This window comes from Acipenser ruthenus, chromosome 6 (genome assembly GCF_902713425.1).
Source record: "Acipenser ruthenus chromosome 6, fAciRut3.2 maternal haplotype, whole genome shotgun sequence".
NCBI lineage: Eukaryota > Metazoa > Chordata > Actinopteri > Acipenseriformes > Acipenseridae > Acipenser > Acipenser ruthenus.
Window position 1 is genome coordinate 605,035 of NC_081194.1, and position 15,929 is coordinate 620,963.

At 38.2% G+C, this 15,929-nt stretch overlaps 1 protein-coding gene across 1 annotated transcript; it reads left to right on the plus strand.

Annotated features, from left to right (window-relative positions):
• Positions 1-8,815: 8,815 nt before the first annotated feature.
• On the plus strand, positions 8,816-13,566 carry LOC117411515 (cytochrome c oxidase subunit 7A-related protein, mitochondrial). Its single transcript, XM_034019132.3, has 3 exons — positions 8,816-8,991; positions 10,454-10,588; positions 11,718-13,566. The coding sequence occupies exons 1-3, from the start codon at positions 8,920-8,922 to the stop codon at positions 11,856-11,858; spliced, it is 348 nt and encodes a 115-aa protein (XP_033875023.3). The 5' UTR covers positions 8,816-8,919; the 3' UTR covers positions 11,859-13,566.
• The last annotated feature ends 2,363 nt before the right edge of the window (positions 13,567-15,929 follow it).

The following is a 15,929-nucleotide window of genomic DNA, read 5'->3' on the forward strand; positions in this document are numbered from 1 at the left end:
TTTTGCATCTCTTTTTTTGTATTCAGTAATAATCTGACTACTTCAATGGATAGCGATAATACAAAAAAAACATGATCTCTAGAAGAGCTAAACACAACTTTCTTTTCTAAGACTGGTGGACTCGATTTACAATAGTGGGCAAAAAAGCATGTCATACATTTACTATGGAGTGGGATGTCTGCTGATGTCAGTGGAAATATAGACTGTGGTTTTCCACAGCAGGTGGGTTTACCTGCTATAAATATCAAATCAGGAGGATTAGGAAAAACAGCTGTGAGGTTCAGGCACCAAGCCTTTATGCCAGGGAGCAAAATAAACCCAATCCAGGCTGCTGCAAACAAAAAACAACAACACTGACATCAAAACTGCACCAGCCAGCTCAGATAGCTGGAAAGGTTTTTGTTGCTATAAACAGGACAGCCCGTCATACTGAAGAATAATCCATGGTTAATGGTGGCATAACCCACTCACCACTATGGGGTGAATATTTCTTTAACCACTGTCTGATCCATGCGATTCACTGACGTGAGAATGGGCCCATGCAGTCAGGTGGGATTGAGACAAAAGGGGCTTCAGATACTCACTGATGTCACTTACAACAGCCACTGGCATTCAGAAGCAAATCAAAAATAAATGCTTGTTTCAACAGCCTGACATTTCTATGGAGTGGGAAACTCTGGTTAAAGACTTTTAAAACTTCCCTTTTATTGATCAATTACTATCAGTGTTTTTAACATTTCAACACACCCAACAGCACACAAGTCTTGCATTCACTCTGCGTTTCCTTTACACCATCTACACATTGTATCCTTATCAAGCCTGCATGGCCAGAGGCTGACACAAGAAACAGAATGAGATACTGCCAACATGTAGCTCCTTGCATTATTAACGCAACAACGGTGTAAAACAAAATGATTGATTAACCTCACATTAAATAGAAAAGGGACACACATATTTCAAACAAAACCCCCTACAAATCCAGTAAAGCGCTGGGGGTTGGGAGTCTGTGGATTAACTATAGAATTCACCTCTCAATCTTCTACTTGATTCCAGGCACATGACAGAATGGCAAGGTGCACATGTCTGGATTGAGGGATGCTTACTCACTCCCAGAGCTGTTAGGAGAAGCTCTCACAGTGCCTGCCTGCAGCAAGTGGCATTGTCCATCACCTTACTCAAATTGAAACCATAGTATTATCAGTATTATTATTAGAACTAGAAGAAGAAGAAGAAGAAGAAGAAGAAGAAGAAGAAGAAGAAGAAGAAGAAGAAGAATTCAGCCAACATGGCATCAGAAATTAACAACAAAAAGCAGCCTTGAACCATGTATGGTTTGAAATTTACAATGGCACTTTCCAAAGATTCCAGGCAATAGAGGAGTATTTATCAAGCACATACGATCTATACAATGCTGTACTAAATAAATAAATAAATAAATAAATACATGATTTCCATTACACGAGAGTAGATGTTAAACCTCATGCTGATTTGAACTCGGCTCTTGCCAAGATAAGCACCAACTGAGATGTAGCTTTATAGTAAACTAATGTAATCAATCTGTGTCTCCATCCATTTGCATTTCCTTCCATATGATGATGTAGATATCCTTCTGCCTGGTGTTGATGGCTGAAGTGTAATGCTGGCTCCAGGGATCAGCTTATTTGCCTACCTAGCGCATCAGCACACACAACGGCTGCGACGCTGGCTCCGGGGATCAACCACAGAGCGGTCTCCCCGGCACATCAGCATGACAACGTCTGGACTGAGCTGAGTAGGGTACTGCTCTGGGATCTTCAAGTGGGCACCTTCCATCCTTAGTGTTTCGTCGACTAGCCCACGACACCTCAAGAGGGCTCGACGGTGATTCTGGCGTCCCAGCATCACCCCCCTCCGTCCCCCACTCAACTCAGCCCAGCTTACTTACCCGTACATCAGTGTTGTTTCTTTCTATTGTGCTTGAGATCCCCAACCAGACTATTTCTGTCTCAACCACATATTTGCATATTTGCATATATATATATATATATATATATATATATATATATATATATATATATATATATATATATATCAGGCTGCTTAATCACTTGAGTGTGAGTGTGTTCAATTCAATGCATCCGCTGCTCATTCCTCCCTGTGTGATGCTTTCATGCTCAGTTAATCAGACACCCCTCCAGCATCAGCAGCATTGACAGCACACAGCTGTGTTGGGCTCTGGATTGAGGGTCACGCGTTCACGACCTGGCTTTTTTTCAGCTCCAGTTCACATTATAATGTAATGCACCCTCCACAGCCAGACACTCACTGACATTGCATTTTCCATCAGTCACAGTACTGCATTTCTACAATATTCTTCTGCAAAGTCACAAGATGTTGAGATGAACCCCAATATTCATATATGTACTGTAGCAAGGTGCCAGCAGAGACGTGCGTGCGGATATGGAGGAGAAAAAGGCATTACCATTATTACACAAGCATCCCCAGACCACCACAGAGATCAAAGCAACATGTGCGGCACAGGCTAGCTGGCACGATGCTAGTTAAAGCATTGCAATAGAAAGATTTATTTCACAGTGCGGTAATAGTCAGGTGACTGTCTTTGAATAAATCACAAGTGGTTTTCCATTCTCCGCTGCCATGGTTACCAGCACACCACAGCAGCTGCTTGATTTTAGATGCACTGGCTGTATGGTATGGTGTTGTATTAATAGATTGAGGTCTGTATGGTATGGTGTTGTATTAATAGATTGAGGTCTGTATGGCATGGTGTTGTATTAATAGATTGAGGTCTGTATGGTATGGTGTTGTATTAATAGACTGAGGTCTGTATGGCATGGTGTTGTATTAATAGATTGAGGTCTGTATGGTATGGTGTTGTATTAATAGATTGAGGTCCCTATGGTATGGTGTTGTATTAATAGATTGAGGTCTGTATGGTATGGTGTTGTATTAATAGATTGAGGTCTTTATGGTATGGTGTTGTATTAATAGATTGAGGTCTGTATGGTATGGTGTTGTATTAATAGATTGAGGTCTGTATGGTATGGTGTTGTATTAATAGATTGAGGTCTGTATGGTATGGTGTTGTATTAATAGATTGAGGTCCGTATGGTATGGTGTTGTATTAATAGATTGAGGTCCCTATGGTATGATGTTGTATTAATAGATTGAGGTCTGTATGGTATGGTGTTGTATTAATAGATTGAGGTCCCTATGGTATGATGTTGTATTAATAGATTGAGGTCTGTATGGCATGGTGTTGTATTAATAGATTGAGGTCCCTATGGTATGATGTTGTATTAATAGATTGAGGTCTGTATGGTATGGTGTTGTATTAATAGATTGAGGTCTGTATGGTATGGTGTTGTATTAATAGATTGAGGTCTGTATGGTATGGTGTTGTATTAATAGATTGAGGTCTGTATGGCATGGTGTTGTATTAATAGATTGAGGTCTGTATGGCATGGTGTTGTATTAATAGATTGAGGTCTGTATGGTATGGTGTTGTATTAATAGATTGAGGTCTGTATGGTATGGTGTTGTATTAATAGATTGAGGTCTGTATGGCATGGTGTTGTATTAATAGATTGAGGTCTGTATGGTATGGTGTTGTATTAATAGATTGAGGTCTGTATGGTATGGTGTTGTATTAATAGATTGAGGTCTGTATGGCATGGTGTTGTATTAATAGATTGAGGTCTGTATGGTATGGTGTTGTATTAATAGATTGAGGTCTGTATGGTATGGTGTTGTATTAATAGATTGAGGTCTGTATGGTATGGTGTTGTATTAATAGATTGAGGTCCCTATGGTATGGTGTTGTATTAATAGATTGAGGTCTGTATGGTATGGTGTTGTATTAATAGATTGAGGTCTGTATGGTATGGTGTTGTATTAATAGATTGAGGTCTGTATGGTATGGTGTTGTATTAATAGATTGAGGTCTGTATGGTATGGTGTTGTATTAATAGATTGAGGTCCCTATGGTATGGTGTTGTATTAATAGATTGAGGTCTGTATGGTATGGTGTTGTATTAATAGATTGAGGTCTGTATGGTATGGTGTTGTATTAATAGATTGAGGTCTGTATGGTATGGTGTTGTATTAATAGATTGAGGTCTGTATGGTATGGTGTTGTATTAATAGATTGAGGTCTGTATGGTATGGTGTTGTATTAATAGATTGAGGTCTGTATGGTATGGTGTTGTATTAATAGATTGAGGTCTGTATGGTATGGTGTTGTATTAATAGATTGAGGTCTGTATGGTATGGTGTTGTATTAATAGATTGAGGTCTGTATGGTATGGTGTTGTATTAATAGATTGAGGTCTGTATGGTATGGTGTTGTATTAATAGATTGAGGTCTGTATGGTATGGTGTTGTATTAATAGATTGAGGTCTGTATGGTATGGTGTTGTATTAATAGATTGAGGTCTGTATGGTATGGTGTTGTATTAATAGATTGAGGTCTGTATGGCATGGTGTTGTATTAATAGATTGAGGTCTGTATGGTATGGTGTTGTATTAATAGATTGAGGTCTGTATGGTATGGTGTTGTATTAATAGATTGAGGTCTGTATGGTATGGTGTTGTATTAATAGATTGAGGTCTGTATGGTATGGTGTTGTATTAATAGATTGAGGTCTGTATGGTATGGTGTTGTATTAATAGATTGAGGTCTGTATGGTATGGTGTTGTATTAATAGATTGAGGTCTGTATGGTATGGTGTTGTATTAATAGATTGAGGTCTGTATGGTATGGTGTTGTATTAATAGATTGAGGTCTGTATGGTATGGTGTTGTATTAATAGATTGAGGTCTGTATGGTATGGTGTTGTATTAATAGATTGAGGTCTGTATGGTATGGTGTTGTATTAATAGATTGAGGTCTGTATGGTATGGTGTTGTATTAATAGATTGAGGTCTGTATGGTATGGTGTTGTATTAATAGATTGAGGTCTGTATGGTATGGTGTTGTATTAATAGATTGAGGTCTGTATGGTATGGTGTTGTATTAATAGATTGAGGTCTGTATGGTATGGTGTTGTATTAATAGATTGAGGTCTGTATGGTATGGTGTTGTATTAATAGATTGAGGTCTGTATGGTATGGTGTTGTATTAATAGATTGAGGTCTGTATGGTATGGTGTTGTATTAATAGATTGAGGTCTGTATGGTATGGTGTTGTATTAATAGATTGAGGTCTGTATGGTATGGTGTTGTATTAATAGATTGAGGTCTGTATGGTATGGTGTTGTATTAATAGATTGAGGTCTGTATGGTATGGTGTTGTATTAATAGATTGAGGTCTGTATGGCATGGTGTTGTATTAATAGATTGAGGTCTGTATGGTATGGTGTTGTATTAATAGATTGAGGTCTGTATGGCATGGTGTTGTATTAATAGATTGAGGTCTGATATGGTATGGTGTTGTATTAATAGATTGAGGTCTGTATGGTATGGTGTTGTATTAATAGATTGAGGTCTGTATGGTATGGTGTTGTATTAATAGATTGAGGTCTGTATGGTATGGTGTTGTATTAATAGATTGAGGTCTGTATGGTATGGTGTTGTATTAATAGATCGAGGTCTGTATGGTATGGTGTTGTATTAATAGATTGAGGTCTGTATGTATGGTGTTGTATTAATAGATTGAGGTCTGTATGGTATGGTGTTGTATTAATAGATTGAGGTCTGTATGGTATGGTGTTGTATTAATAGATTGAGGTCCCTATGGTATGGTGTTGTATTAATAGATTGAGGTCTGTATGGTATGGTGTTGTATTAATAGATTGAGGTCTGTATGGCATGGTGTTGTATTAATAGATTGAGGTCTGTATGGTATGGTGTTGTATTAATAGATTGAGGTCTGTATGGTATGGGTGTTGTATTAATAGATTGAGGTCTGTATGGTATGGTGTTGTATTAATAGATTGAGGTCTGTATGGTATGGTGTTGTATTAATAGATTGAGGTCTGTATGGTATGGTGTTGTATTAATAGATTGAGGTCTGTATGGTATGGTGTTGTATTAATAGATTGAGGTCTGTATGGTATGGTGTTGTATTAATAGATTGAGGTCTGTATGGTATGGTGTTGTATTAATAGATTGAGGTCTGTATGGTATGGTGTTGTATTAATAGATTGAGGTCTGTATGGTATGGTGTTGTATTAATAGATTGAGGTCTGTATGGTATGGTGTTGTATTAATAGATTGAGGTCTGTATGGTATGGTGTTGTATTAATAGATTGAGGTCTGTATGGTATGGTGTTGTATTAATAGATTGAGGTCTGTATGGTATGGTGTTGTATTAATAGATTGAGGTCTGTATGGTAAGGTGTTGTATTAATAGATTGAGGTCTGTATGGTATGGTGTTGTATTAATAGATTGAGGTCTGTATGGTAATGGTTGTTGTATTAATAGATTGAGGTCTGTATGGTATGGTGTTGTATTAATAGATTGAGGTCTGTATGGTATGGTGTTGTATTAATAGATTGAGGTCTGTATGGTATGGTGTTGTATTAAATAGATTGAGGTCTGTATGGTATGGTGTTGTATTAATAGATTGAGTCTGTATGGTATGTTGTAGATTACTAGATTGAGGTCTGTATGGTATGGTGTTGTATTAATAGATTGAGGTCTGTATGGTATGGTGTTGTATTAATAGACTGAGGTCTGTATGGTATGGTGTTGTATTAATAGATTGAGGTCTGTATGGTATGGTGTTTGTATTAATAGATTGAGGTCTGTATGGTATGGTGTTGTATTAATAGATTGAGGTCTGTATGGTATGGTGTTGTATTAATAGATTGAGGTCTGTATGGTATGGTGTTTGTATTAATAGATTGAGGTCTGTATGGTATGGTGTTGTATTAATAGATTGAGGTCTGTATGGTATGGTGTTGTATTAATAGATTGAGGTCTGTATGGTATGGTGTTGTATTAATAGATTGAGGTCTGTATGGTATGGTGTTGTATTAATAGATGAGGTTGTGGTGGGTGTAGTTGGTGGGTTGTAAATTGTGGGTCTGTATGGTATGGTGTTGTATTAATAGATTGAGGTCTGTATGGTATGGTGTTGTATTAATAGATTGAGGTCTGTATGGTATGGTTGTTGGATTAATAGATTGAGGTCTGTATGGTATGGTGTTGTATTAATAGATTGAGGTCTGTATGGTATGGTGTTGTATTAATAGATTGAGGTCTGTATGGTATGGTGTTGTATTAATAGATTGAGGTCTGTATGGTATGGTGTTGTATTAATAGATTGAGGTCTGTATGGTATGGTGTTGTATTAATAGACTGAGGTCTGTATGGTATGGTGTTGTATTAATAGATTGAGGTCTGTATGGTATGGTGTTGTATTAATAGATTGAGGTCTGTATGGTATGGTGTTGTATTAATAGATTGAGGTCTGTATGGTATGGTGTTGTATTAATAGATTGAGGTCTGTATGGTATGGTGTTGTATTAATAGATTGAGGTCTGTATGGTATGGTGTTGTATTAATAGATTGAGGTCTGTATGGTATGGTGTTGTATTAATAGATTGAGGTCTGTATGGTATGGTGTTGTATTAATAGATTGAGGTCTGTATGGTATGGTGTTGTATTAATAGATTGAGGTCTGTATGGCATGGTGTTGTATTAATAGATTGAGGTCTGTATGGTATGGTGTTGTATTAATAGATTGAGGTCTGTATGGTATGGTGTTGTATTAATAGATTGAGGTCCCTATGGTATGGTGTTGTATTAATAGATTGAGGTCTGTATGGTATGGTGTTGTATTAATAGATTGAGGTCTGTATGGTATGGTGTTGTATTAATAGATTGAGGTCTGTATGGTATGGTGTTGTATTAATAGATTGAGGTCTGTATGGTATGGTGTTGTATTAATAGATTGAGGTCTGTATGGTATGGTGTTGTATTAATAGATTGAGGTCTGTATGGTATGGTGTTGTATTAATAGATTGAGGTCTGTATGGTATGGTGTTGTATTAATAGATTGAGGTCTGTATGGTATGGTGTTGTATTAATAGATTGAGGTCTGTATGGTATGGTGTTGTATTAATAGATTGAGGTCTGTATGGTATGGTGTTGTATTAATAGATTGAGGTCTGTATGGCATGGTGTTGTATTAATAGATTGAGGTCTGTATGGTATGGTGTTGTATTAATAGATTGAGGTCTGTATGGTATGGTGTTGTATTAATAGATTGAGGTCTGTATGGTATGGTGTTGTATTAATAGATTGAGGTCTGTATGGTATGGTGTTGTATTAATAGATTGAGGTCTGTATGGTATGGTGTTGTATTAATAGATTGAGGTCTGTATGGTATGGTGTTGTATTAATAGATTGAGGTCTGTATGGTATGGTGTTGTATTAATAGATTGAGGTCTGTATGGTATGGTGTTGTATTAATAGATTGAGGTCTGTATGGTATGGTGTTGTATTAATAGATTGAGGTCTGTATGGTATGGTGTTGTATTAATAGATCGAGGTTTGTAACGGGCCCAGGTGGTTACACAACCCACTAAGCAATGAAACGACTCTTTCTAACGCCTGATCTACGACTACAACTATGCGCGCGTGCACACCGCGTGCCATTCCAGTGGCAGCTTTCTATTTTGCCTGAAAATACGATCAAAGCAATATAACAAAAAAAAAAACGGGTATATTCATGCAATAAATACGTCTGTATTAAACGCATAGTTTTTAAATTAAAAAATAACATATCGCGCAGAGATGTGTTAAAATGTTACGTGGTAGCCCTGGTATTTCTCATAGGCGCTGCGTAGACAGCCTGATTGCGTCACTGCTCGGGGACTATCCTGTGGTCCGTCTCTCTGTGTATGCCGGTTGGTTGGGTGCCTGGAGTAGAGTGAACTTCGCTGTTTTTAAATATCAAATCAAAATATAAAATGTACTACAAATTCAGCGGGTTCTCCCAGAGACTCACCGGATCTGCGCCGGCTCCCGCCTACTGCCCTCAGGTAACGACTTCACTCAGCGGAGAAAATGTACTATCTTGACTGAAAGCTGGACAGAATGACCTTCAGTCATTCAGCAGCCTGACTCGTCTCGGTACTTAAGTTACTGTTTCACTTTAACATGTCTACACTGGGGCCCTGCATTACAGGTTAGTATACATCGTGTCGGACGGAATGGCATTTTAAAAATGGAGTAAGGGTAAACTGAACTTGATTTGACTCGTACATAACAGTGCATCACCAACTCCAGAAATGGAAATACGATTCTTATTGAAACAGTTTAACTCATTGGTTTCATTACGAGCTTGACTAGCCATCGTGCTTATAGGTAACAAGCTCAGGTGTGTTATTAAACTCCTGGTAAAACCAGGGATTTTTCAAACTGCTATGCAATGAGAGTCTTATTTTCATCCCCGGAGTCGGTGTCTTTTATTAATTATGTAATGTGGGATCCATTTAGAAAAAACAAAACAAAAACATTATTATATCCTAACCTGTATTTCACACCGGAAGGAGTCTGATCCTTCTCCTGTGCAGTTCCCCCTACATGTCGCAATCTGTGTTTTTTATACACGCAACTACGTTTGAGGAAGTAGAATGGCTTTGCCATTTGTTTGAATTTCATTGTGTACTTTGCGAATACCATGCCATGTTTTCTAATGGTAAATAAAATTTCACATCTGATGTGGGTGGGATGTGTTGTAGTTATAAACTTCAGTTAAAAAAAAAAAAAAAAGTAGTTATATTGAGATTAATATTACTGTATTTGAAGCAGTTATTTTAAGACTTAAGCATTAATATTTTCCGTCAGTTCTGAAGAGCAGCTTGTCAACCCTACTGTAGTTATTTATTTATTATTTACTTACATTTGTATAGTGCTTTAATACAGGAGTATCACAAAACACAGCAGAGAGAATGACACATTAATATAACATAATACATCTACATCTACCACTGTCAGATAAAACAGATTAATAAGTGTAGAATAATAGCATAAAATAAATACATATAAATATACTGTAGGTGCCAATATAGACATACATATATACTTGTACATGATAAAATAAAAAGTGGTACCATAAAACACAATGATACAATAATAGCACAATAAAAACAGCAATAAAAAGTTATTCAAACCCAGTGATAAAAAGGCCAATTTATAATGATACACTTTCAATCTTGAGCAGTTAGTGTTAATCCTGTAATTTATAACATGTTTTCAATCTTGAGCAGTTAGTGTTAATCATGTAATTTATAATATGTTTTCAATCTTGAGCAGTTAGTATTAATCCTGTAATTTATAACAATATGTTTTCAATCTTGAACAGTTAGTGTTAATCCTGTAATTTCTAATGATACATTTTCAATCTTGAGCATAGCAGTTAGTGTTAATCCTGTAAGTGACTGGTGTGCCTTTCTATACGAATGGGATTCTTATGAGGATCTGTTTTTTCTCTCTCTGCAGGGGCTGAGACCGGGTGTGCCTTCGCAGCCCCAGCCCATGATCTTCGCCACCCCGACCAAAGTGGTGTCCCATTCAGGAGAAACTGTGCAGTACCTGGGGGCCAACAGAGTCCCTGACCTGCAGAGGCTCTTTCAGGTACTGTGGGGGTGGGGGGGTGGGGTTACTTCATAGTCTATGAGTCGTGTCTCTGTGGTGACTTGATGGTCTATGAGTCGAGTGTCTGTGGAGACTTGACTTCATGGTCTATGAGTCGTGTATGTGTGGAGACTTCATGGTCTATGAGTCGTGTATGTGTGGAGACTTCATGGTCTATGAGTCGTGTATATGTGGACTTCATGGTCTATGAGTCGTGTATCTGTGGAGACTTGATGGTCTATGAGTCGTGTATCTGTGGAGACTTCATGGTCTATGAGTCGTGTATCTGTGGAGACTTCATGGTCTATGAGTCGTGTATCTGTGGAGACTTCATGGTCTATGAGTCGTGTATCTGTGGAGACTTCATGGTCTATGAGTCGTGTATCTGTGGAGACTTCATGGTCTATGAGTCGTGTATCTGTGGAGACTTCATGGTCTATGAGTCGTGTATCTGTGGAGACTTCATGGTCTATGAGTCGTGTATCTGTGGAGACTTCATGGTCTATGAGTCGTGTATCTGTGGAGACTTCATGGTATCTGAGTCGCGTATCTGTGGAGACTTCATGGTATCTGAGTCGCGTGTCTGTGGAGACTTGACTTCATGGTCTATGAGTCGTGTATCTGTGGAGACTTTATGGTCTGTGAGTCGTGTATCTGTGGAGACTTCATGGTCTGTGAGTCGTGTCTCTGTGGTGACTTGATGGTCTATGAGTCGTGTCTCTGTGGTGACTCGATGGTCTATGAGTCGAGTGTCTGTGGAGACTTGACTTCATGGTCTATGAGTCGTGTCTCTGTGGTGACTTGATTGTCTATGAGTCGTGTATGTGTGGAGACTTCATGGTCTATGAGTCGTGTATGTGTGGAGACTTCATGGTCTATGAGTCGTGTATCTGTGGAGACTTCATGGTCTATGAGTCGTGTATGTGTGGAGACTTCATGGTCTGTGAGTCATGTATCTGTGGTGAAGTGTGCATTGCTCAGGTTATTGCTTGACCTGGTAAAATGATTCTGATGTAATTGCCCTCCACTTTCTGTACATGAACTGGTCCCTGGTTTACAGACAGTAATTCTCTCTCCCTCTCCCTCTCCCTCTCCCTCTCCCTCTCCCTCTCCCTCCCTCCCTCCTCAGAGGTCTGATGGAGTTCCTGTCCACCTGAAGCGGGGTGTTCCTGACAAGCTGCTGTACAGGACCACCATGGCACTGACGATAGGAGGGACCATCTACTGCCTGGTAGCGCTTTACATGGCCTCCCAGCCCAGGAAACGCTGATCGGCAGCTTCCGTGTTGTCAGACTCATCGTTTGTTATTAGGGGTGCAACAATTAATCAATGCATCGATTGTTGATCATCTGTCCTTAAATTTCCAGAGCTTCGATTACATAATGGTGAATCGATGCATCAAATCAGAACCCAGTTTGAAGCCTCCTGTTGCCTGTTTGCATTAAAACCTTGAGTGTGAGAGTGCGCTTCTTTTAGTGCTAGTACAGTAGATTAGCATGTTGCTAGGATACACACTTTAGGCCTCTACATTCGCACTGGACAAGCCATATCAGAAGTAGGCCTATTGTATTCATGTTTTCTTGATGTAAAAATTAAGGCAATATGTTTTTTTGTTTGGTTTTTTTTCTTCTTTCTTTTAAATCTATTAAATCTACCGATTTTACCTCATTTTGTTTTAAAGCATGTTGTATTTGGATTATGTGGCAATATTATTTAAAAATAAATTGAATTTAGTACGATAGTTACATTAGTCAGGATTTGTGAGATTAATTCATATGTTTTGCTTTGCTTTTGGACATAAAATGTTAACAGTAATGAGCAACCGTAGTTCAGATAGAAATTTCTTCTGATAAAATATAGTATTTGTCATTGTTACAATGTTAAAGGGACATCTGATGCGGACAACGCATATTCTTTTCAGTTGTTTACTCAAGTCCTTTATTTCTTTTTTTATAATTTGAATGTAAGTTGTGCCTTTTTGTTTAACTGTTATGCACAACAGTGTTTTTAGTTATTGGATCTTCTGTTAAAAAAAACTAATGTTTGTTCTTTATCAATGCATCAATGCATTGGTTATCGTTGATAAATGCCTATACGATAATCGAATACGAAATTAGGGTGCTGATTGCACCACTTTTTGTTATGATAAATTATGTAAAGAGCAATCATCAACTCAGCAGCCTCATTTAAAAAATGATCCAGTTATGATGTATACTACGATATCATTTCTAATTCTACTTCCATTTACAAGAATGGTTTCGGGTCTCTTTCATTTTGTGTGTTTAGTGTTTTTTTGTTTTAGTGACTGGCTTAATTTATTGTAGCATCAACTAAACAGACATAGAAAAATATGCTGTCTGTATGTTAATAGACCAGGGGTGTGCATACACCCCCCGTCCCTCCAAGGGTCAGCTTGCAGCCTCTACATATAAGCCCACCCACCAAGGATGCTTAATTAGGTCTCGCAAAGTTTTGCTTCTTCGCTGTTTTTTTAATGACAAATTTTATTAGGATGAGATTATTCAAATCTTGAATTTATTCACAAATCTAAAACCTCCACACAGCTGTGCAATGCATCTTGCAGTAGCCTCTTTGGGTGGTGCTGTGCTGCAGGTTTATGTGAGCACATTTAGCTGGGATGGTTTAAGCAGGGAGGACAGATTCAAGGTAAACCCTCTAATCAAGGTCTGATGGAAGTGCTGGGATTTTGTTGGGTGAGTTTGTCTGCTCGAGTGACAATGAGAATAAAATAAATATAGCTTGCATTATTATTTGAATAAACCCGACTCGCAACAAGAATTCCTGATATCAGAATGGTGTAACTCTCAGAAGTACAGTCATTATCATAGTAGTTGAGACACCGCGCTGCTGGTTGCAATGTGTCACCTGCTGCCTCACATATATTGTCACCACAACTTGGGGTGCATCTGTTGCTGTCCGTGTACTTTTGGGAAATAAAAATATATTTTATTTGTAAAGGCACATTGTCTTGTTCTTTCATTTTAAATGCAGCAATAAAAAGTAATGCATTTATTATGTATGCTTTGTGTTCATTCTTATTTATTCTGTGATTTATCGAGTTTTCCCTCCATATCCTTTTAAATTTTCCAGAAAACATTTTTTTGATGGTAATACAGTAATAAAACGAGGTGAATCTGAAATTGTGGGATATTGTGGTCAACACAATTCAAACAGCTGAGCAATAATGGAAATAACATTCTTCCATAGAAGAATGTGTGCAGCTGGAAGCTGGGGGATTGCAGCAGGGAATTCCAGACACTAGAGCGGCTGCATCTTTCTAAAGCACAGCTATGTGCTGCAGCCCATCTTTCTAAAGCACAGCTATATGTTGCAGCAAGCCTATTTTTAGCCTTCAGGGTTGAAAGCTTCTGTTTTGTGTGGCTGGAGTTTCTTTTTTAATCTCCAGTACTTGTACGGTTTCAAAGCTAGTTATAGGTAAATCTCCCAGGGGTCCTGTTTGAGTGTTTCAGTCTATTCAATCTTCCTCGGCCCTTCATGCAGTCATGGAAATGGCATGGGACACTCTTGCTTAGTATCTGATCAAAATGTGATGCCTTCAAGCCCATAATGCATTGTTTGGAGGCTTTCTAACTTGGGAACCCCACAAAGGAGAGTAAGGGAGCTGAGCGCACTGTTGGACTTGCTTCACAGCGTATCGTAGCGCCGAGGGAGATTTAGAGTGAACTTTCACAATCAGACTGTTAATCCAGGTCATCTTTTATCCAATAGTCGCACAATGGATTAACTGAAAAGGCTGAGTGTAACTGATATGAGCATTGTGAAATTTGCACTGAAATTGAAAAAAAAGGCAACATTTCTTTGTACCTGCATCCTCAAACCTTACGCATAAACACCTCATCTCAACATGTGCGCACCTTCTAGATCTGAACACTTGCAGCAAACCTGCAGCATTATTTCAGTGACTGGAGTACTAGGAAATGTCTAAGAGGCTTGGTTCGATCAACAGATCTTTATAGTGTGTGTGTGTCTGACCCTTCTGTTCCATTTAGAACTGCAGCTGTGTTTTGAACCAGTTGCAGCATTGAAAGAATCCTGTTAGGAGTTCCAAGGAAAGGGGCAAAGCAAAATAACAAGGTTACAGTATATAATGAAAGAGGAAAAATACATACATTGTGTACATCATACACATGGTCTTTGTTATTCTGCATCAGACACATCTAGCAAAGAACAGTGATCATGGCATATTTTCTCCTTTCAACACTGAACAAAAAAAAAAGAATAGAATTGGCTACTTGTAGAGACAGGCTTCTGGTTCCCGTGGCAACAGCCCAATAGCAACAGTCAAGGCCTTGCAGTCCTTTTGTGGGCTTTGCTGAGACATTCTAAACAGGCAGCCTGTCACTTAAGTCTATTAACTGTATGCCTTAGACTAATGTTGATTCAGATAATAATGAACAAATAACCTTTAAAGCCATGACGTTCTGGCTTTGAACTGTCACTCAAACACCACAAAGGCATGCGATGATGTGTACTTATTGTACAGTGCTTTAGAAACAATGTAACCTTTAGAAAACAACAAAAAAAGTGTGAGAAATGGCTTTTCTTTGAGTTGCTCTTTGTCTGAACACAATAGCAGGCAGGTGCACCTGAGAACAATTCCCAGTTGGTTGAAAATGAAAAGGAAATGATTCGTCATAACTGGTTTTACTTTTTATTTCCCAAAGTCAATGCCGTTGTAGAAAAAAATGAATTTTGAATTGTCATTTAATTTTTTTTGCAGCTGTTATCACTCCTTATCAACTCCTCTTAAACTTCACGTCTGTGAAATAATGAGCACAGCTGCTAATACTGTATCAATACTGGCGAGGCACAGAAACGTCTGGTCTATTAAAATAAAAAACCTCATCTGTATTCTTGTGTGATTTACTGGAAATATTATCTGCAAATGAATGCAGAATTTGTGCTCACTGTTCAAAGAGTAGCTGCAGTCTGTTTCTGTTAGGCATCAAGGGAGCTTTGTGTATTTCAAATCCATGAACATGAAACTCAAGGAAACTGCTTTTTTCCTGTCATTAAAAAGCATTCCAAGACCTGAAAATGACAGACGATATCTAATGAGATGCATAGCCTGGATTTTTAAATGAAGTCAGCTGCAAAAAAGTTATTTGATGCTGCTGCCCTGTATTGTATTTAATTGTATGCTGAGAGGTGACATTATAAAGAACATACGGTTCAGTCCAGTATAATGCACCTTGTGCCACAGCAACCGTTCTGCAAAGAATATCGCTAAAGCCACTGAGCAAGAGACTGAGGAATAAGTCAATGTTATATAAAAGAGTAAGTATTTATTCATTGCTCA

Coding starts and splice junctions, on each gene's coding strand:
- LOC117411515 (XM_034019132.3), top strand. CDS start 8,920: ATGTACTACAAATTCAGCGGGTTCTCCCAGAGACTCACCGGATCTGCG. Junction 8,992..10,453: donor CTCCCGCCTACTGCCCTCAG/GTAACGACTTCA, acceptor CTCTCTCTGCAG/GGGCTGAGACCGGGTGTGCC. Junction 10,589..11,717: donor ACCTGCAGAGGCTCTTTCAG/GTACTGTGGGGG, acceptor CTCCCTCCTCAG/AGGTCTGATGGAGTTCCTGT.